This window comes from Vitis vinifera, chromosome 16 (genome assembly GCF_030704535.1).
Source record: "Vitis vinifera cultivar Pinot Noir 40024 chromosome 16, ASM3070453v1".
NCBI lineage: Eukaryota > Viridiplantae > Streptophyta > Magnoliopsida > Vitales > Vitaceae > Vitis > Vitis vinifera.
This window is the reverse complement of record NC_081820.1, coordinates 23430001-23453264: the sequence shown is the minus strand read 5'-3', so window position 1 is coordinate 23453264 and position 23264 is coordinate 23430001. Positions and strand designations below refer to the sequence as shown.

Sequence of the window (23264 nt, the reverse complement as noted above, 5' to 3'; positions counted from 1 at the left end):
TGGGATATTAATCATTTGTCTTTTTTTATTTATTTATTTTCTATTAGGTTAACAAACTTAATACCCAAGAACACAATAAAATTGAACTGCTAAAAGAAATGCAAAATTTTGCTAATGAAACAATTGCTAGGTTGAAGTGGTACCGAATAATCGGGATTTGGAAGAAATTGAAAGCTAAGACGAACAGCCTTCTCTTTCTCTCATCCTGGCCTCCATGACTTGACCAGTTTTGTTAATGCGGTGCGGGATGATCCACCGTCGCTCATTGCAGTCTCAGCAGCTTCTTTCATGGCCATGATCCGGAGACGAAGGGTGTTTCCTTCCTCCGACTCCATCAACTCTCTAACTCGCTTCTCAACCTCAGTTGCAGTAACAAACCCTTCTTCCGACTCTTCCATTGGAAAGGCTAGCTTCATTTCCTCCACCAGCACCACCCTGTTAAACCTTTGCTCGGCATATAGTGGCCATGCCACCATTGGCACGCCTGCACACACTGCTTCAAGCACTGAGTTCCACCCACAGTGAGTCACAAACCCTCCAACAGAGGCGTGATTCAAGACGGCCACCTGAGGAGCCCACGACTTCACCATTAGGCCCCTCTCCTTGGTTCGATCCAAAAACCCATCTGGGAGAAGGGAATTCAAATCCGGTTCCGGTGGTGCTAAAAAACGCCTGCTCGGGTCCTTGGAGGGTGGGCTCCGCACTACCCACAAGAACCTCTGCCCACTCCTCTCTAACCCAACCGCTATCTCCTTCAACTGTTCTTCTGAGAACAAACCCAAGCTCCCAAAACACAAAAACAAAACGCTGCGTTTTGGTTGAGATTCGAGCCATGTCAAACACTCAGGAATGCCGCTACCTCCCCCTCCACCACCACCACCACCGGATCGATCATCAGCTGCAATTAATGGTCCTATGCAGAATATTGGTGAGGTTGGACCGTCAAGGACGCAGAGCCCATCCAAAATCGTTTTGACAGCTCTTGGTTCCAGCGCTTCAAAGGTGTTCACAATGATTCCAGCTGATCTTGGCAAGTGTATGGACATGTTTACGAATAACTCATAAGCCTTATCCTCCCTGTCAAGTATCGGCTTCGCCATGTCAGAGGCCGGTACCGGCGGTAAACCCGGAATATGGAGATGGGTGTTGAGGTCTTTAAAGCTTTTGGTAGTCTGCTGGTGAATGAAAGGGAGGTAAAGGAAGGAAGCGAGGCAGCAGGCGCCAGAAGTGAAGAAATAGTAGAATGGAATGTTGAGTTGAGCAGCCACAGAAAGCGCCGCTGTACAGAAGCAATCAACGATAAGGGCACGGACGGAGGAATTGTTGGAGATGGACACAAGGGCCTGGTGGATGTTAGGGTTGTTGAGGCGGAGGAGCTCGAAAGCAAGGGTTTCATGGTTGGGAGAGGAGAAAGAATCGAGAGGGAGAGAAATGGTGGGGAGGTGGTGGAAAGTGATGGAAGGAATGGTGGAGGAGACGCGGGCGAGATAAGGAGCAGTAGAGCCAGTGTTGTAAGGTGGAGTGACAATGAATATGGTGATGGAGAATGAAGGATGGTGTTTCAGTATAAGCTTTCCAAGCTCCACCATTGAGATGAGGTGACCCATCCCTGGTGATGGATACAAGACAACACTCTCCATTGCTTAGACTGAGAGGGAGAGTGGTTCTGAGAGGTTTTATTGTTTCAGGATCAGTCTCTTCATTGTTAAATACTGCAGAGGAGACGTCAGTGATGACTCTTTCAAACGTGCACCCCACATAGAGTGGAGTATGTGTTCCCAAGGTAAGAATTTGACAACAACATGGAAACAAACAAAGTATATATAATGATTTAACGTTGAGATTTCACCTGTTACCACCACTGTGAAAGAGAATGGTAGGACAGGTTTGAGAGAGGAAGACGGGTAGTTTTAGACTTCAATAATTTCCCATCTAATGGTCAATCGATGGATGTTTGGAATGCATAAAAAAAGAAGCATAGCAAACCGTGTGCAACCCAAGCAAAATGGAGGACGACATGGACGATTTCGGATCCCATACACTTCTTAGAAAAATTACAAAGGAATTTTGAGAGTTCGTTTTTCTATGTTTTAAAAAAAAATATTTTAGTTGAAATATTTATAAAACACTTTTTACACGTTGAAAACCATTTATAATGGTTCTTGACAAAATATTTCATAAATAATTATTCCAAAAATATTTTTATTAAAAGCATTTTAAAAAAAAACATTATTTAAGCACATTCTTAGAATTTTTTTGAAGTTTTTTTTTTAAAAATATTTCTAATTTAAAAGTTTTTTTCTTAGAAAAAATTAGACATTTGATAAAGGGTAAAAAAAACATTCTTAAAAAATTTGAAAAATCATATATATAATGTTTCGTGGACTAATATAATATTTTTTTTTGTTTTTTGTTTTTGTTTTTCGTTTTGTTTTTCTCTCTTCCAAACAACCTAGCTTCCTTCCTTCATTTCATATGTACGAGGCAACTTACGTTCTTTTTAATAATATTTTTACCTTTATTTCATATGTATGATGCAACTTATATTCTTTTTAATAAACTTTTTTTTAAGTATTTTTAATCTAAAAGACGTGTTTTTTTTAAAATAAACATTTAATAAAATGTCAAAAAAAAAAATTCCTTAAAAAAAATTAAAAAATCATATATAATGTTTTATAAACAAACATGATTCTTTTTTTTATTTTTCCTTTTGTTTTTTGTTTTGTTCGTTTTTTTTTCTTTTTGTCTCTTTCAAACAACCTATTTTCGTTTCAAACGTTCATAGAGTCTTTTTAAAAGTATTTTTAATTTAAAAGATGTTTTATTTTAAAAAGAAAATTAAACCCATTCTTAAAAAAAAAAATCGTATTTAATGTTTAATGGACAAACATTATTTTTTTAATTTTTTGGTTTTTGTTTTGTTTTATTTTTTATTTTTTTTGTCTCTTTCAAATAGCCCACCTTTGTTTCAAATGTCTGACGCAACTTTTTTGTCATAATCCTTTCACATGTCACTGTGCCGAATATGGGTCGCAGTTTATATATATATGTCACATGTCATGACTCATGTTCCGAACATGGGCTACAGTGAGTGTCAGTGTGTCTATAATCTATATATATAATTTCAAGATTCTTATATTTTTTTATAATTTTAATAATATATAAATTATAAATTATATATTTATATTATATAGAGATCTATCACAATTCAATTATCAAATCATGCTATAATAACTTTTTTTATTCAATGAGACATCCGATTTTTATAACATTGAATAAAAATTGCTTATGAAAATATGAAAAATAATTTAATATTTTAATTGGATTAATAATTAATGCTTGTAAAATATTTTAATATTAGGAAATCTAACATATTTTAGATTAAAAAATACTTAAAGAATAATTCATTTTTCATTGCTTATTTCTTATGATAAAAATTAACATATTTAACTTTGATACCGTCTTCTAAAATTAATAAAGACTACTTGGATGGTAATGTTTAAGTTACTGAACTTAAGACAGACTTAATTTAAAAAGTTTTTAATATGAAAAGTTAAAATCCAGATTTAATTTTTAAGAATTTTCTAAACATTTAATTATATAATATAATCTATGCAAGACGGATTCAATAATGATGTTGTGGATGTTTAAGTCTTAAGACATAAATGAATGAGAATGAAAGTCTAAGGGCCACCGGAGGCTCATCCGGTCATTAACTTTAGGGCCCGTGGAATTAGTCGATGTGTACGTAAATTGAGCTGAACATCCACAATTATCAAAAGAAAAAAAAATGAATGAGAATGAAAGTAATTTCTTGTTCACATTCTCTATTGCAACATTCCAAACATGAACCAACTGTTTAACTGGCTTCTCAACCTCCATGGCCAACACAAACCCCTACTTCTGACTCCTACATTGGCATCACCAGCCTCATTTCCTCCACCAACACTACCCCATTAAACCTTTGCTCGGGCAAATGCTTATATGTGACGGACATCTCCAAAATGAGCCATCATGGCAGCAGTGGATGGTTCAACCAAACAGTAAAGAAGTTGAAGGGAAGAAGGAAAAGGAAATTAAACAGAACCCCATTCGACTTACTACATGGACATTCAGCCAACCAAGAAAGCCTCTTCCCCATGGTTGTCAACCTACAAACCTTGAAAGAACTCTTCCCAAATTCATATATCTCCATAAAATTGTGTCACCAGGCCCCTACACAAAAATAAAATCAGCGGGCATATACTTGATGAGTTGCATTTCCAAGCGCAAAGCACTGTGTCTATGTGTAGGAGATACAATTTCGAAAATGAAATGTCAATCTCTAGACCAAATTCAGCCTTGACTGAGATAGAGGATGGCTCGCAACAACTGAATATTAGCCCATCATCTCTGTTTATGAACCAGTAAAAACTTGCATAGGATACATACTGAAGGACATCAGTTCAGTAGCTAGAACTACCGCAAAACCAATGTGGCGCTATACTACCCAAAACAATGTCCAGTCAATCAGAAAGACAGTTTGAAACTTCACACATCATGTTTTCCATTATCCGTCCAACGAGAACAACCTAACCACCAAAATCTAATACTTAGAAAGAAATAAAATATAATAAAAAAAACAAGAAACTGTCATGGAATTTTATCTTTCCAAATAAATAATCAATATCATTTCTTTGAAATTAATTAATAATCAAAGCTTGGATATTGTTCATTAAGAAAAAAACACACTCAAATTAAGCTACTCTCTGTAAGTGTTATGCAGCAATGTCTTCAAGTTCCAAAGGGAGGTTCAATCCTAAAGGTGTTATTTAGCCTATGCAACAGTATTGGTTTCAGGTAAAGATACTCTTTCTTGAAGTCATTTGTGCTATTCCAAGAACCTGGCAACACCAATCAAGAACATGATGCACCTCAATTACAAAAAAAGGGGCTCCCACCTAAAGACATAAGACCAAACTTGCAGGAACTCAAACTTATAATCCTGCAGAAATTAAATGCTATTAATTTGTCTCCATGACAAAAACCTTGGGCTTTTTTCTTTTTTTATTAGAATAAACAGAGGAGCTTGGATGATTCCTTGCAATCTTGGCTTCATGCCTCTTTCTTCTTATAGACAAAACAGGGGAGCTCAAATGTTTCCTTGTAAATTACCCCTTTACTAGGTTTGCCCCTTATTGGGCTTTTCTGTTAGTACTTTCCATCCATTAAAAGAAAATTGTAGAAAAATCATCAGTAGAAAAAACTAACAAAGATGATGTTTATCAATGTAGTTCCAAAAATGTCTATTCACAATAAATAAATAAATACCATGAAAAGACTATCAAATGTAATTAAAGCAAAATGAAGGCCTTTTTGTCAGACTCCTCACACACTCGAGATACCTGAGAACCCATAAAAGTGGAAAGCAAGAATCGAGAGAATCTTGTATACAACAAATTCTACATAGCTTTGGAAACCAACCAACATGCTAAATTTTGCCTAGGCTTCAATCTGAAGAAAAAAGAGATGTGGCAACCCAAAAGATGAATTGAACATGCCAGTAACTCAGATGCATGCCACTGCCATAGGATCCACCAAATACGCAGAGCATGGATCTTCACATTCAATAAGTTAAACTTGAAATCTGTTGTGGAAATTATTTTTTTGCAAAAAGGGAGCAAAAGCATAATTAGAACGATATTAAATAATAGCAGCAGTGATGCATGCAATTCTTTTCACCATGGATTCATGTGTCTTTTTGCATGGACAAGAAACAAAGGAACAATATTCACGAAGTTCTACAATAAAATTATCACCAAACACAAACTATATTTCAATAATAGATCCCCTTCTAATGGACAGAGCCTTGGGAAAAAACAGTTCTCAAAGTCCATCTATCAAAGTTATAGGCTTATCTCCCACAATACATACTCGTAATGAAAACTGGGACATGATATCCACAAAATGGGTAGTTTCACTGACCTGCACATGAACCAATCTACTGGTATGCTGATAGCCAAACTGACTGTAATCTGCCAAATGGAAATTCATGTTCATTTCATTGCTCTAGATGAGGCAGCAAAAGTACTGATGAGTGACTCGGAGTCATGGAAATATAATTCAGAGTGCAAAACCAGATAATGGCAGTTAAGTGCTACCTTGAGATGCTATCCAAGACCCCTCACATATTGATCAAGAGCTTTATCGAATAGCTCAGACCTACACAAACCAATTACAGGTTTATATGGTAAGAATTTGATTGTTTCACAGTTAAAAAACTTAATTGAAGCTTGTAGTCAAAACCAAGAACTATCCTGTAGAACTAGAAGGAAACTAATTCATAAAGTAAATTCCAGTCATGCTCATAGTAGAATGTGCGAGATAAGACATGTGCCTATCTAGGTAATAGAAATTTCAGTTTATTTTGACCCGTTTAGTAACACATAAATGATCCGGGCATGTAATACCTAGCACTAGTGAATTAAATAGGCAATAATGATTATTTTAGTACTTAACTTTAAACGTGCTTAATTAGATGTTAAAACTAGTTTAGTGTTAATCCTATTTAATTATGAATTAAACTTTGATTAAGGTTAAGTGAGATTAGTTAATGACTTAAGCCTGTTTATTAAGTTCTTAGGGGCTGATTATAGTTATGAAAACCTAAAGGACTAATAGGCAATTGTGGGTTTAATTTTTGATAACTAGAAGAACTAAAGTGCAAATTTGGGAAGTTGGAGTTAGTGGTAGCCAAGTGGCCTCCCACCTCCTACTTGAGTGGGTTGGTAGCAGCCATGTGGCCTACCACCTCCTACTTGGCTGCATGGAGAGCCCTATATAAGGGTCTGCAGCTCGTTTTGCACCATTTTAGCTGCAGCAGCTTGGGTTAGAGAGAGGATCTTGAGAGAGAAAGTGAAGATTTGAGGTAAGCAAGTTGTTTAATTTAGTAATTCTGGTTTATTTTAGTTCTTAATGGTATGCTGAAACAAATTAACGGTAAAATTTGTGTAAAAGTTGAGTGTAATTAGGTATAAACATGTTTTAGTTAAAAATCATAACTAATTAAGGATTAAAGCATTTAGCTTTAAGTATTTTATTAATGGTACGATCAACATAAATCTTTGTTTAATTTGGTTTAATTGAAAAATAGATTAGTAAACATTTGATTAATTAGGTTATTTGGACACTTGGGATTTGTTAATAGGTTAGGCTTTAAGAAAATCAAAGCAATTAGTGTTTGGTAGTTAATTAGGGAATATTAATATGCATTGTAAATATTGTTTAATTCAATTCAAATTTGATTTGAAAACCTATAGGCATGTAGATTAAAGAATATTAGAATTTAAAAATTAGCAACAGTAAATTGTATAAATTTTCATCATTAGGAAGTATAAATTATGTGTTTCATTTCAATTCCTTGTAATAGATAAAGATTGCCTACATAGAAGAATCACAGAGGGAAAGTCCGTGTAAGGTAAAGAATTTTATGTTATCCCATAGTGTATCTGATTTCTTTCCTTGAAACATTTGTTGGAAATTTCATGTCATTTCTATGATTTCGTAAAATGTTTTAATGTGTCATTGCATCTTAATTTATTGTGTTGAAATGTTACATTGAGATTGGAACGCATATTGGTATGAAGATTCATGGTTCTATGTTGTGGAAATGGTTCAGGGTGTGGTTGCATGGCAAGAAGGATATGGAATAATCACAAATGATATTAAGAGAATTGATTGGTGAGAAGTGTTTATGTGATGCTACAGGCATTATCTTTTGATATATTGTTTAAGTGGGACCGTGGGTCCTTGGGTGAAAGTCCCTAAAGCCCTCGAGGAAGACACTCCGATGTGGGTGTATAGGGTTGGTCCTGCCCCTAAGTTTTAATCCCTAAAGACACGGGGTTGGTTCTGCCCTTAGGTATGAGTCCCAAAAGACACGGGATATGACTTGCCCTTGGGTGATGTCCTAGAATAGTCATTATTATATTGACCGTGTATCTTGTAGAGCATTGATATCTAATAATAGATTGGTGGGGGTGAACAATTTATCAGTTGTGAAAGGATGGACAAGGAAAAGCAAAGATGAAACCAGCAAACACATGCATACATGTTTGACATGATTGCATATTTGTTAATGGTTATAAAATGTTTATCATGCATGCAATTACATGTTTAATTCAAAGTTTTTAAGGATATGCTTAGGATGGTTATAAACTTTCCTACTGAGTTGTGAACTCACCCTATCCCTTCCACCTTTAGATGCAGGTCAGAAGACCTATGCAGGAAATAATGTTTAAGCATTGCTTTACTGTGATTGGATGTTGTTTGCTCGCATTGATAGTGTTTTGAGGCTTTGCCTTTGTATTAAAGACTGAATCTTTTTGTAGGAATGATGTGATATATATATTTGTTAGGTACACTTGTAGTATGGGCTACCCGTAGTGAACCATGGGGTTTTGGTATATGTAAATTAATGTAGTACAAGTTTCTTTTGTGAAACGAAACATATTTTGTTAACTAATAGTTACAAAGTTTAATACAAGATGCACTCTTTATAACAGGTTTTGTATATTCTCTTTTTGCACAAAATCAAGTAGGAACTCAACATTTAAATTCTTATATCCCCATATCTTTGAGAGCACTTATACTATATTTGAGTATCAATTGTTCCATTTGAAAAAAAAAAAAACCAGGCTGTGACAGGGCATATAAGGACTATCTCCAAAATTGATATGTGATATAACTATGGTCAATAAAGGTGTCTAGTCAATGTCCAACTATGTGCATGAAAGCTTCAAATATTTGAGTCCTAACATACCTAGGTACATGTGGGACTTGCCTTGGATATATCCTAAAGGAAATCTCCAATGTGGCATTGCAAAAACACGGTTTCTACTTCCAATAACCAGACACTCAAATCCTCAACTGATAGATTTATTAAGAGTTCAAAAACAATAAAAGTTTATTTGGCACCTGAATGGAGTTCCCGGAGAATAGAGCGGATTCTTGACAACATATTCAACATACAAGTTATAGATATACTTCAGGGATTCCCGTAGATCACCAGTTCCAGGATGAGTGACCAAGATAATCTGCACAAAATATATATACATATATTATACAGTGACACTCAGAATTATGTCAGAAGAAAGCATATTATGGTTTTCTACACCATCAAAATAATTAACTCAACACAGATATTCAAATGCATTAACTGATAAAATGAAATTTCATGAGCCAAAAGGTCAGTAAATACTGCAAAAATTTTGCAATGCAAGAGCATGAACTGTAGGTCCGTCAACTTATCAACAGGAGTACATGATGCTATAACCCAACAACAGAAAATATCATACAACACTCAAAGGAGCTGATCTTCAGTCAGCTTTTAATAAAACCATATCAGCAGGTTGAGAGGATAGAGCACTGTTTAAGGTTGAGGGATAATCCCACCAGAAACAGATCATATCCAGTATTGTTTAAGATACCTAGAGGATTCCCATCTACAATGTACTTTTACAATTATTACTAGCATTAGTTTTTATTCATCTAATAACAGAATCCAGGAGTTGATTTATAGCTATTCAGAAAGTTTCCTCATGTATATAGGGAGCTCATGCATTTTACGGATAACGATTCAACAATTCCTATTTTCCCTATAAAGATAATTGATTAATTATATTTGAACAGCTACAAAGAAAACCACTCAAACAATGGGACCAACCTTATCGCTTATGATTATCAACTAAGGATCTAATTTGCTCCAAATGAATTTGACAATAAATATATTCATAAATGCTATTGCTAAATGGCCATAATTTGTCGGTAAGTACTGCATAACTGAATCACCTAAATTAAAGCAGAAACTGAAGTTCACAATTAGGAATTCTACACATGTCTGTGAGCTTGAGAGGAATAAAGAAAATAAATATAATAAAATAAAATAATAAATAAATCAATATGAACATTTCTAGTAACCTTTATGCCAGATGGACTTTCCATGAAACTTAGTTTGTACGTATTAGTACGAAAGCTATGAAATGAACATCCCTGGCCAGGTAACTGAGGTACCCCAAGGTTTCCCTTCTCCACACTGCCAGAAATGATGATAAAGAAACTAAAATTAGAAGCATATCACAACATTATATATGCATCAGTAATTTATACATCAACAACAATGGAATAATTTTTTGTGCCGAAAAGTGAAGTGCCTGTGCCTAAAACCTGAGGTTTAGTATGCTTAAAATCAGAAGAATGTTCACCTCTACAAGAGTTTGGGTACTGTAATAATTAACCTATCTACAAATAGAAACTATATACTGAAGTCAATTGATCAATATTGTTCAATCTAGAAGAGTAACTAAAATTTGCATTACTAATCAGCAGTTTATTAATTAAGGAAGCCCTTATACTTCCTGTTCCAGTAAAGAAGAAATATTCAAATTTACACAAATAGCACCTAAACTGACTTTATCATGTTCTTCCTCACATTTAAATTTTAAACTAAGCCCCTTTGGTGTAGAACCACTTCAAAGATTCAAAAAATGAAATTATGTACACCTTTACACATCATGCCTAGAAATACTGCAAAGCTATATCTCACGCATTTCATGGAAAGTAGTCCTAGCTTGCAACCTCAGAAGCTACAGATAAGGATTTCAAGCCACCCATCTCAGGGTTGAACAAGGATTGAGTGTATAATTCATTATGTGATCTTCTGATTGTTTGTATATGTGTAGTCACACCTTATGGACAGTGTCCCAATGTGAATGATGAAAAGGAAATAACCCAAACCAGGTAGTAGGGAATAGGGATTTATTGACTTGAGCAGGGTACACATGCATAAATTTACATATGTGTTATAATTATATTCCAAACAATGAATTTATGCTTTCAAAAGTTATCCAAATACAAAATCTAAGTAATTCCATTTCCACAAAACACCTAAACACCCCGAAAACAGTTCCAATTCGAATCAAAGACTAGGAAGAAGATATACCTAGTGGGATCCATCTTAGCTGTTAAGGACTTAAGAGAGAAAAGCAGACCAAACATGAGCTTATGGTCTTGCTGGGCATTCAGAGTCCTAAGAGGGCGATTCCATTCCCTGTAAAGCAAGCACACCCCATTCCTGTTAAACACATACATCATGTGGGCATTGTTTCCCGATGCTGTTGGCAGCGGCGGCAATGGGCTGATCTCCGACCCTCCAAAGAACTGCATTTTTCCTTATTGATGAATTCACCCAACAACGGCTAAATATAGATGTGAATTAAGATGAGACACAAACTTTTTTGTTTTTGAAGTTTCTGCAGCATAGGAAAAATTTTAGGTCAATTCCACGATCAATTTTTGGTTATTCTAATTCTTTAACAAATATATTTACATTTTTCTGAATAAGAATAAAATCAAATAGATCAAATGCCAATATCTCAAGCCAGAAAAACCCTAAATGACTGCTTGGGTGCTGATACAATTAAGGAAAAGAAAAGAAATTGAAAATTCTAAATTCAGCCAAATACTTATACAACGCTAATTTAGGGGAAGATTCTGTTTCCACCAGGTGTAAATGATGAAAATTTTAAGATTCGGAACTTTAATCTATCTCATTTTCTTTTAGTTTCTCATCAAACAAACAAAGAAAAATTTTAATAAACGAAGAGATCTGATACCTAGAGCTAGAGAGAGACCGCAAAAGCCACCGAATGCAGTGAAGATTGTCGATGCTAAGCCGAAGGACGCTTTCCGGTTCTGCTTCGAACGACGTCGTTTTCTTGTGTTTTACAAATTGTCATGGAATTGGAAATAGTTTTTTAATTGTCATATTTTTAAAATCCCCTTATTTAGTGATTAATGGTAATCAATGATAAAAATATCGATAATTACAGATATATCGGTATTTTGATTTTACGGATATATCGGAGATATATCGGCGGATATTTTGGAAAAAAATATCGACTTAAAATTGTTAAAAACTTATGGAAATGATAGAAAAACCTCATAATAATATAATTAAAAGTATAATAGACATTTTAAAGTTGTTTTATTGAAAAATTTGATATACATATAATATAATTTGCGATATTAGATGTAATTATATCATGTCGATCTATGAGAAATGTTAATTTTTTAATTGTTCCCATTATAAAGTCACATAAAATACTTCATTTCATTAAATATCAATAATTTGTACACATTAAATAAACATATTTCATATTCAAAATATACTAGTTCATGTTAATTAAATTAATTAAATAATTTGGCCTGTTAACTAAATTAATTAAATAATTTAGCTAAGTTAACTAGTTTAATTTAATTATAAATGTGAAAATAAATCACAAATAATCATCTAAAATAAACATATCAATTTATAATTAAATAATCAAATTAACCTAAGTTAATTCAATAAAAATATAAAAATTAATTACAATTGAATGTAAAAATAGCATTAAATCATTCATATTGCAAACATACTAATTAATTGAAAATACATGAATTAATTACAATTGCAAACAAAATTAATTACAATTTAAAACAAACATACCTTAGAATGATTGAATAATTGAGCAACCTTAATAAAAATTGGAGTAATGAGAGAGCAAATGAAGAATGGAAGCAAAAATAGATGAAATTAATGAAATTTGGGCTATTTATAGAAAAAATTTGGGTCAAAATAGCCGTTGGAACATTAATTTACCATTGAAAATCAATTTTGGCTGTTGGATAAAAAATTGGGAGCAATCTGGCCGTTGGATCACCATATTACCATTGGAATCACATCTAGGCCATCGGATCAACACGGGCGTGATTTGGGCCGTCAGATCACGCTGCATGAAGGAGGGGAAATATCACCAAAAAATCGGTGATTTATCTCCGATTAACCGCCGATATTTTGCCACTAGAGGCAATTTTTTCACAAAATCGCCGATTTATCTCCCCAAGCCGATATATCGCTGATATTTTGGCTATTTTGTGGAAATATTTCTCCTCCGATTTTTCTCCACGAAATATCGTGTCGACCCCTCCCGATACATGATATATCGGCGATATATCGCCGATATATCCCAACATTTTCCTCCTTTGTGGTAATACAAGAAAAAGCTAAAGTTGAAGATCAAATCCCCTTTTAAGAGTTTCCCAACCAAGCTTTAATGGGTATCTCAATTTGATGCCAAGTTGGAGGATGACATGGCATTGAATAAAAATGTGTCAAAGACCCAAATTGAGACACTTTGTCTCTACTCTCCCTCACATGTTAAACCCTCATAGAGCCCCAATCTACTTTACCAAAGCCTCGTCACTAAAACTTCGACATTGAACATGGGTTATTTTCCATCATAGTTAAATGTTGAAATCTTTAGATTGAATATATTTCTTTAATGAAAAAGGCATTTCTAAGTATAATGCTTAATCTTATTTAGATAATATTTGTCTTTCTCGTATCTACGATCCTATTTTCTTATTTAGTTGCAAAAATTATAGAGCTAAGATCTTAAATGGGTTGAAATGATATCCTAATTTGAAGAAAAATGTGTTTCTAGATTTGATTTTTCTTCCATTGTGAATAATATTGTGTATTTTTAAATTTCATCTAACTTATGAAAATAAGGTAATTAAGAAAGGCAACGGTTAGCAGAGATAGAACCTTAGTGTTGTGATTCATCAACTTACGTTTTTTTTTTTTTTTTTTTTTTTTTTTTTGAGTTGATTAACCTCCATTTAGGGTTTGAGTGCTATTTGGATATGTTTAGAGGAATGGTAGTTCTTCAAATTCACTCTTAATTGATCTTATTTGAGGAATGGTTTGTTTAAAAAAGTAGGATGTTGTTAAAGTAGAGTGATTTAATAATTTCTCTTTTGTGCATGGTAGTGATGTGTATTAATGAAATTAGGTCAATTAAGTATTTTATTGGGATGTTGAACACGAACTTAATGGTATATCAATTCTAGTTTGCTAAACTCATTGAAGAAGCCATAGATCTTGTCTACCCGATGTTCTTTCACCCAATCTCTCTTTACACAAATCAAGACATGTAAGAGAAGTGTGAGCTTCTCTTCCTCATTAAGGGTGGCTAGGGTTTCTCTCTACAAAAATGTCTTCGGAAGATAAGAGGCAAAAGTTTGAAGCTTTAACCCCTTAGGAAGTATTTATAAGCTTCCTTATGTGCTTAAGTAAATTGAGTCCAATTTGGGCTTGGATCACATAATCTAACTCATTTGAGTCTTAATTAATTAAATAGTTTTATTGAGTTTCAATTAACTAATTAGTCCAATCCAAAAAGTTCATTCATAAGATCTAATGCAATCTTATGTTTTACCAAAATGCCCTTATGCATACTTATGAACCAGAAATCCAAATTCCTCAAATAAAATGTGTTGCCATGAAATAGGAGTTTGAGTAGAAACCATTAGGACCCATAGGAAAATATTGGTTGCCTCAAAATCCAATTTTAAAGTTGTCTTAACACTTCACAAAAAAGAATAAACTGCATTCCAATATCCTATGTAATTACAATAAGGTGAAACTCGAGTTTGGGACCTACTATTCACTGCATGTACCTCCCATGAAAAGGTGTCCATAATCTAACAAGGTAGTGTTATTAATCTATCATTACAAATCCACCTATTATGTGATCAATTGACATATTCTAACTCCAAGGAGCATATGACAAACTCCATTTAAGTAATTGTTATGACCATCATTTTTTTTTTATCAAATGTCATTTGAATCACCTAAGAGGACAGATTCTCTTAACCTCATGAAATATCTTGGTGTCTCTATTAAGAATACTTGTCGCCACTATCCTTTATCAATAGTGACCCAATCCGTGGGGATATATATATATATAGCCAATCCTGCATTCTTTACCTTGGTGGATGTCTATGTAGGTCTACAATAAGATTCTCCTATATGAACCAAATGAGAAGAAGACAATCTTTGTGACAAAAGAAGGATTTTATTACTATGAGCTAATGCCTTTTGGATATGACTCACAATTATCAAACCAAGGTTTTGTTAATTTCAATTTTGATGATAACAAAATAAGATTTGAATTTAATTAATGATTGCATTTAAGCATAATAGGAAAGAAGATCTCCTTAGAGTCATTAAATAAGAGGCTACATAGAGTAAAATAGAGAATCAAGAAGAATCAAAGAAAGATTTATCAAATTTATCAATTTGATAATTTATGTAAGATGAAGGATGTACTAAGCTAGGATTGCATTTTTTTTTTTTTTGTTAAAAAACCAAAACTTTCATCCATAAGTTTTTAATTAATTTTATACTTTTATAATTTTGATGAAAATCAATTTGAAGATGGAAAGACCAACCTAATCTAGGAGACTACCTTGAACCTCAAGCTTTTAAGGCATGAAAATCTTTTAAAGATTCCTAAAAACATTATCGACTTAACCGAAGTGTTTTACACTTGCAAATAAAATTATAAAAATATCGGTTAAGGCTTTGTTCAAAGGTGATCATTCTTGTAGTAAATCATTCTAGTAGTGATGGGATGAATAATTTTGATGGTGATGAGAATATTCAACATTCTGTTTTGGTATCTTATCATGGAGGACTTACACGGAATATGAGCTATCGGTTTTTTAATGCAAAAAATTTTATTCGCACTGATGTAACAAGGGAAGTTTGGTCGAAATGTATATGAAGAAAAATACTTTGGCGTAAAATAAGGAGTCTACTGTTTCTGTGATCACCAACATAATGACGATTCAGACTGTGTTATTACATTTTCAAATTTGAGGACCATGCTAACATTCCCATTTGAAATCTAGTTGGTTTGGGATAAAGTAGGATAACGAAAGTGTGAAGGGAAGTTAAGGGAGATTGTCAACTGTGGAATTTGGAAAAAAATGTGGAATAATTAAGAGTGGGACAAGTCTTGCCTTAAGGAAGAAAGAATAATTTATTATAGTGAAAGAGAAGGTATATACAGGGAAAAAAATAAAAAGAAAAAAAAATTAAAAAAAAGAATATATATATATATATATATATAGTTTTTAATTAATTTTATACTTTTATAATTTTGATGAAAATCAATTTGAAGATGGAAAGACCAACCTAGTCTAGGAGACTACCTTGAACCTCAAGCTTTTCAAGCATGAAAATCTTTTAAAGATTCCTAAAAACATTATCGACCTAACCGAAGTGTTTTAAACTTGCAAATAAAATTCTCAAAATATCGGTTAAAGCTTTGTTCAAAGGTGATCATTCTTGTAGTAAATCATTCTACTAGTGATGGGATGAATAATTTTGATGGTGATGAGAATATTCAACATTCTGTTTTGGTATCTTATCATGGAGGACTTACACGGAACATGAGCTATCGGTTTTTTAATGCAAAAACTTTTATTCGCACTGATGTAACAAGGGAAGTTTGGTTGAAATGTATATGAAGAAAAATATTTTGGCGTAAAATAAGGAGTCTGCTGCTTCTGTGATCACCAACATGATGACTATTCAAACTGTGTTATTGCATTTTCAAATTTGAGGATCATGCTCGCATTCCCATTTGAAATCTAGTTGGTTTGGGATAAAGTAGGATAACAAAAGTGTGGAGGGAAGTTAAGGGAGATTGTCAACCATGGAATTTGGAAAAAAAGTGTGGAATAATTAAGAATGGGACAAGTCTTGACTTGAGAAAGAAGAAATAATTTATTATAGTGAAAGAGAAAGTACATACAAGGGAAAAAACAAAAACAAAAAAAACAAATATATATATATATATATATATATATATATATATATATATATATATATAGTTTTTAATTAATTTTATACTTTTATAATTTTGATGAAAATCAATTTGAAGATGGAAATACCAACCTAGTCTAGGAGACTACCTTGAACCTCAAGCTTTTCAGGCATGAAAATCTTTTAAAGATTTCCTAAAAACATTATCGACTTAATCGAAGTGTTTTAAACTTGCAAATAAAATTATAAAAATATCGGTTAAGGCTTTGTTCAAAGGTGATCATTCTTGTAGTGATGGGGTGAATAATTGTGATGGTGATGAGAATATTCAACTGTCTGTTTTGGTATCTTATCATGGAGGACTTACACGAAACATGAGCTATCGGTTTTTTAATGCAAAAACTTCTATTCGCATTGATGTAACAAGGGAAGTTTGGTCGAAATGTATATGAAGAAAAATATTTTGGCGTAAAATAAGGAGTCTAATGCTTTTATGATCACCAACATAATGACGATTCAGATTGTGTTATTGCATTTTCAAATTTGAGGACCATGCTCGCATTCCCATATGAAATCTGGTTGGTTTGGGATAAAGTAGGATAACGAAAGTGTGGAGGGAAGTTAAGGGAGATCATCAACCATGGAATTTGGAAAAAAGTGTGGAATAATTAAGAGTAGGATTAGTCTTGCATTAATGAAGGAAAGAAAAAAGTGTGGAATAATGAAGAGTGGAATAGATCTTGCCTTAAGGAAGGAGAAATCATTTATGGTAGTGAAAGAGAAGGTATACACAGTGGAAAAAATGAAATAAAAAATTAAAGAAATAAAGAAAATAAATAAATATTTATTTATTTATAAATATGTTTATATATTAATAATTTTTTTCCACGTGATTTTAAAATTTGTTTTTTTTGTTGTCATATAAATAATAAAGAATTTTAAAATACATATATTGTTTTACATAATTCTGATCAAATTTAACTTTTCCTTTAATATTCTTCCTCCCAACCAAATAAAAGAATTTGAATTCTTTCCTAGTTTTATTTTTCCTCTAGTGCTATCCATGATCATGAAGGAAGATAAATAGTTGACTTTTTTTTTCATTATTTTTTATTACTTGTTCCCAACTATATGGAAAATTCACCCAAATAACTAAAATATATAATTTGGATTATTATGTATGCAAATAGAGGAATAAATGTCCTTTAATTAGATGTATATGTGAAGTTTAATTTTATGCAGATATGAATATATAAATAGATTGGGTGATTAATTGGTGTTGAATAGCATGGCCCAGCCTAATTGCAAACACAAAAGAGGACAAGATTATATTGTCATTTTTTCTTCTTTTTGTGGAAAATTTTGTCACGGTCACTCTCAATATTCCTTGCAAGTCAAACACGGCAGGAGAGTTGAGTCATCCTTCTATGGACAATAATTCAATAATATATATATTATTAGCCATCATTTGTATGAATTTTTTTTATAGATGATTTATGTAATAAACTTATTCTATATAAGTTTAATACCATGTTTGGTTCCTAAAAAATACTAGTTAAATAAATGAGAAAAATATAAAAAAAAATGATTTTCACATATTTAAATAACATGGAAAATGATAAGAATAAAAAAATACTAATAGGATTCATTTTACATATGTAATTAATTATGTCATTTCATGTATTTTCTTTTACATGAAATTTATCCATGCACACAACTAGTCCACACTCCACAACCATCCTTTTTTAATACAATAATTGAGCGCTCAATGTTAGAAATTTTTAGAAATAAGACAACACTATAGTCTTGTGGGTCATGCCTCTAATGACTATAAATATTAAATAATCCTTGAAACCTTTCACATTGTGTGCTCTAAAATCATCTAGCCTAATGGAGTTGTACATGAGAGGTTTGGTGGTTCTCTCGCTCTATTTTCTTTTCACTCTAGCCACAAAGTTCGGTTGTTGTGATGGACATGGTTCGAAGGCTCTTTGCAGAGAAGAAGAAAGAGAAGCTCTTTTGAGCTTCAAAAGAGGCATTCATGATCCTTCAAACAGACTCTCTTCTTGGGCCAATGAAGAGTGTTGTAATTGGGAAGGAGTTTGTTGTCACAACACAACAGGACATGTTCTCAAGCTCAACCTCCGATGGGATCTTTATCAAGATCATGGTTCTCTGGGTGGTGAAATAAGTAGTTCTTTGTTGGACTTGAAGCATCTTCAATACTTGGACCTGAGCTGCAATGACTTTGGGAGCCTTCATATTCCAAAATTCCTTGGTTCCCTATCCAATTTAAGATATCTTAACCTCTCTAGTGCAGGTTTTGGTGGTGTTATTCCTCATCAACTTGGAAATTTATCCAAGTTGCATTATCTTGACATTGGGAATTCTGATTCTTTGAATGTTGAGGATCTTGAGTGGATTTCTGGTCTTACCTTCCTAAAATTCCTTGACATGGCAAATGTGAACCTAAGCAAGGCATCAAATTGGCTACAGGTAATGAATAAGTTTCATTCTTTATCTGTGCTACGCTTGTCTTATTGTGAGCTTGATACTTTTGACCCTCTCCCGCATGTCAATTTTTCATCCTTAGTCATCCTTGACCTTTCAAGTAATTATTTTATGTCTTCATCATTTGATTGGTTTGCTAATCTTAATTCTCTTGTTACTCTTAATCTAGCATACAGTAATATTCATGGTCCAATTCCATCAGGTCTTCGTAACATGACTTCTCTTAAATTCCTAGATCTTTCCTATAACAATTTTGCTTCTCCTATTCCTGATTGGTTATATCATATAACTAGCCTTGAATACCTCGATCTTACACATAACTATTTTCATGGTATGCTTCCAAATGATATTGGAAATCTCACTTCTATCACATATCTTTACCTATCAAACAATGCTCTTGAAGGAGACGTGCTGAGATCTCTTGGAAATCTTTGTAGTTTTCAACTTTCGAATTCTTCATATGATAGGCCTCGAAAAGGTCTAGAGTTTTTAAGCTTGAGAGGAAATAAGCTTTCAGGTTCTTTTCCAGATACTCTTGGAGAATGTAAAAGTTTAGAACATTTAAACCTGGCAAAAAATCGGCTTTCAGGTCATTTGCCCAATGAACTTGGCCAATTCAAAAGTTTGTCCTCTCTTTCTATTGATGGAAACTCGTTTTCTGGTCATATTCCTATCTCATTAGGAGGAATTTCATCCTTGCGTTATCTAAAGATTAGGGAAAACTTCTTCGAGGGTATTATATCTGAAAAGCACCTTGCCAATCTAACAAGTTTAAAACAATTGGATGCATCTTCAAACTTGTTAACTTTGCAAGTCAGCTCCAACTGGACTCCTCCTTTTCAACTCACAGACTTAGACTTGGGTTCTTGCCTTCTAGGGCCTCAATTTCCTGCATGGCTTCAAACACAGAAGTATTTGGACTATCTAAACATGTCCTATGCAGGAATCTCCAGTGTCATCCCAGCTTGGTTTTGGACACGACCCTATTATTTTGTAGATCTATCTCACAACCAAATCATTGGTAGTATTCCAAGTTTACATTCATCCTGTATCTATCTCAGCTCAAACAATTTCACTGGTCCACTGCCCCCAATCTCTTCTGATGTAGAAGAACTAGACCTCTCCAATAATTTATTCCGTGGATCTCTTTCACCTATGTTGTGTCGGAGAACTAAAAAAGTAAATTTATTGTGGTATCTAGACATCTCAGGAAATCTTCTGTCAGGAGAACTTCCCAATTGTTGGATGTATTGGAGAGAATTGATGATGTTAAAATTGGGAAATAATAATCTGACGGGACATATACCTAGCTCCATGGGTTCTCTAATTTGGCTCGGTTCATTGCACTTGCGCAACAACCATCTCTCCGGAAATTTTCCACTTCCATTGAAAAATTGCTCTAGTCTACTGGTTCTAGACCTTAGTAAGAATGAATTCACTGGGACGATACCAGCATGGATGGGGAACTTCATTGAAATATTTCCAGGGGTTGGTGAGATTGGATATACACCGGGTCTAATGGTTCTTGTCCTGCATTCAAATAAGTTCACTGGAAGTATTCCTCTTGAACTCTGCCACCTTCATTCCCTTCAAATCTTGGACTTGGGAAACAACAATCTCTCGGGAACCATTCCTAGATGCTTTGGTAATTTCAGCAGCATGATCAAAGAATTGAATTCAAGTTCCCCCTTTCGTTTTCATAATGAACATTTTGAATCGGGATCAACCGACACAGCAACACTGGTTATGAAAGGAATAGAGTATGAGTACGACAAAACACTTGGCCTCCTAGCTGGCATGGACCTCTCAAGCAATAAGTTATCTGGTGAGATCCCAGAAGAACTCACAGATCTCCATGGTTTGATATTCTTGAACCTGTCTAATAACCATCTCCAAGGGAAGATTCCTGTGAAGATTGGGGCCATGACATCACTGGAGTCTCTTGATCTCTCCATGAATGGACTCTCTGGTGTTATTCCTCAAGGTATGGCAAATATATCATTTTTGAGCAGTTTAAATTTGTCATACAACAACTTGTCTGGCAAAATTCCATCAGGCACCCAGATCCAAGGCTTTAGTGCCCTCAGTTTCATTGGCAACCCGGAGCTTTGTGGAGCTCCACTGACTGATGATTGTGGTGAAGATGGTAAACCAAAAGGTCCAATTCCGGACAATGGATGGATTGATATGAAATGGTTCTATTTGGGTATGCCATGGGGTTTCGTGGTTGGCTTTTGGGCCATTTTGGCTCCATTAGCATTCAACAGAGCTTGGAGACATGCTTATTTTCGGTTGCTGGATGACGTGAAGTATAAACTACTCGGATGGTGTTTGTAATTGCAAATAAATTTGGCAACCTTGTTTTCCATGTTTTTTTTAATCATCCCGAGTTTGAATTTATCAGTTCAAATTATGTCCTTTTGCTCATCCTGATTTCTTTCTTCTTACATATATGTCATAATTCTATTCCAAACAATGAATTTATGCTTTCAAAAGTTATCCAAATACAAAATCAAGTAATTCCATTTCCCCGAAAACAGTTCCAATTCGAATCAAAGACTAGGAAGAAGATATACTCAGTGGGATCCATCTCAGCTGTTAAGGACTTAAGAGAGAAAAGCAGACCAAACATGAGCTTATGGTCTTGCTGGGCATTCAGAGTCCTAAGAGGGCGATTCCATTCCTGTGAAGCAAGCACACCCCATTCCTGTTAAACACATACATCATGTGGCCATTGTTTCCCGATGCTGTTGGCAGCGGCGGCAATGGGCTGATCTCCGACCCTCCAAAGAACTGCATTTTTCCTTATTGATGAATTCACCCAACAACGCTAAATATGGATGTGAATTAAGACGATCAATTTTTGGTTATTCTAATTCTTTAGCAAATATATTTACATTTTTCTGAACAAGAATAAAAATCAAATAGATCAAATGCCAATATCTCAAGCCAGAAAAACCCTAAATGACTGCTTGGATGCTGATAAAATTAAGGAAAAGAAAAGAAATTGAAAATTCTAAATTCAGCTAAATACGTATACAACGCTAATTTAGGGGAAGATTCTGTTTCCACCAGGTGTAAATGATGAAAACTTTAAGATTCAGAACATTCCATCCATCTCATTTTCTTTCAGTTTCTCATCAAACAAACAAAGAAAAATTCTAATAAACGAAGAGATCTGATACCTAGAGCTAGAGAGAGACCGCAAAAGCCACCGATTGCAGTGAAGAGAGTCGATGCTCGGCCGAAGGGCGCCTTACAGTTCTGCTTCGAACGACGTCGTTATCTTGTGTTTTCCAATGATGTATTTAAAAAAAAAAATCATACAAATTGTCATGGAATTGGAAATAATTTTTTAATTATCATATTTTTAAAAATACTGTATTCATTTTCTAAAATCCGCCTATTTAGTGGTTAGTGGCAATACAAAAAAAGGCTAAAGTTGAAGAACAATGGACTTTTCTCAATAGTGCATTAATTTAAAAAAGTTATTCTTAAATTACTGTAGTGGAAGAAGTTATTACAAATATAGGGTAGTTTTTGCCACATAGTAGAGAGGAGAGAGGGTGAGAGAGAGGAGAGAGGAGAGAGGAGATAGGAGAGAGGAGAGAGGGTGAAGGAATAAAAATTTTTAAAAAAGCGAACTCGTCTCTTGAACTCGTCTCTTGAAGAGACGAGTTCCATGAAAGAGAATTATTCAAGGAAACTCGTCTCTTCAAGAGACGAGTTCCAATTAAAAAAATATATATATATATATTTTTAAAAAATTCACAAATTAAAAAAAAAATTTGGAACTAAAGGGAACTCGTCTGAAGAGATGAGTTCCCATAGGAAAAAATATATATTATTTATTTAAAATATATTTTTTATTTAAAAAAAAAAATTCCTAAAGGGAGACGAGTTCCTTGGAAAAAAAAATATTTTTTTTTAAAATATTTTTTTTAAATATATTTTTTATTTTAAAAAATCCCAAATTAAAAAAAAAAAAAAAAAAAAAAAAAACACAATTCCAAAGGGAACTCGTCTTTTCAAGAGACGAGTTCCCATGTAAAAAAAATAT

The 23264-nt window shown here is 33.6% G+C and overlaps 3 protein-coding genes and 1 long non-coding RNA gene across 10 annotated transcripts; 1 reads left to right on the top strand and 3 right to left on the bottom strand.

Moving 5' to 3' along the window:
- On the bottom strand, window positions 1-1791 carry LOC100261214 (UDP-glycosyltransferase 88A1). The gene has a single exon (XM_002276510.4). The coding sequence runs from the start codon at window positions 1638-1640 to the stop codon at window positions 201-203; it is 1440 nt and encodes a 479-aa protein (XP_002276546.1). The 5' UTR covers window positions 1641-1791; the 3' UTR covers window positions 1-200.
- Window positions 1792-3801: 2010 nt separating this feature from the next.
- Window positions 3802-11780, bottom strand: LOC100266422 (uncharacterized). 7 transcript variants are annotated; one of them, XR_009467957.1, is made up of 7 exons: window positions 11652-11769; window positions 10979-11288; window positions 9958-10072; window positions 8956-9074; window positions 6141-6201; window positions 5965-6014; window positions 3802-4571 (listed from the first exon to the last, which is right to left on the bottom strand). XR_009467957.1 is itself a non-coding variant. In XM_010664364.3 (6 exons), the coding sequence occupies exons 2-5, from the start codon at window positions 11200-11202 to the stop codon at window positions 6150-6152; spliced, it is 510 nt and encodes a 169-aa protein (XP_010662666.1). In that variant the 5' UTR covers window positions 11203-11288; window positions 11652-11780; the 3' UTR covers window positions 5683-6014; window positions 6141-6149. The 7 variants fall into 7 exon arrangements, 2 of the variants coding, with proteins under 2 accessions (XP_010662666.1, XP_010662667.1); XR_787923.3 differs by having other exon boundaries at window positions 3802-4215; XR_002032183.2 differs by lacking the exon at window positions 3802-4571 and adding an exon at window positions 4614-4984.
- A 6779-nt stretch (window positions 11781-18559) lies between these two features.
- Window positions 18560-21631, top strand: LOC100262982 (receptor-like protein EIX2). The gene has a single exon (XM_002274653.4). The coding sequence runs from the start codon at window positions 18584-18586 to the stop codon at window positions 21539-21541; it is 2958 nt and encodes a 985-aa protein (XP_002274689.1). The 5' UTR covers window positions 18560-18583; the 3' UTR covers window positions 21542-21631.
- Window positions 21632-21637: 6 nt separating this feature from the next.
- LOC109124251 (uncharacterized) lies at window positions 21638-22749 on the bottom strand. Its single transcript, XR_009467956.1, has 2 exons — window positions 22390-22749; window positions 21638-22034 (listed from the first exon to the last, which is right to left on the bottom strand). It is a non-coding gene; the product is annotated as an uncharacterized LOC109124251 (long non-coding RNA).
- Window positions 22750-23264: the final 515 nt, after the last annotated feature.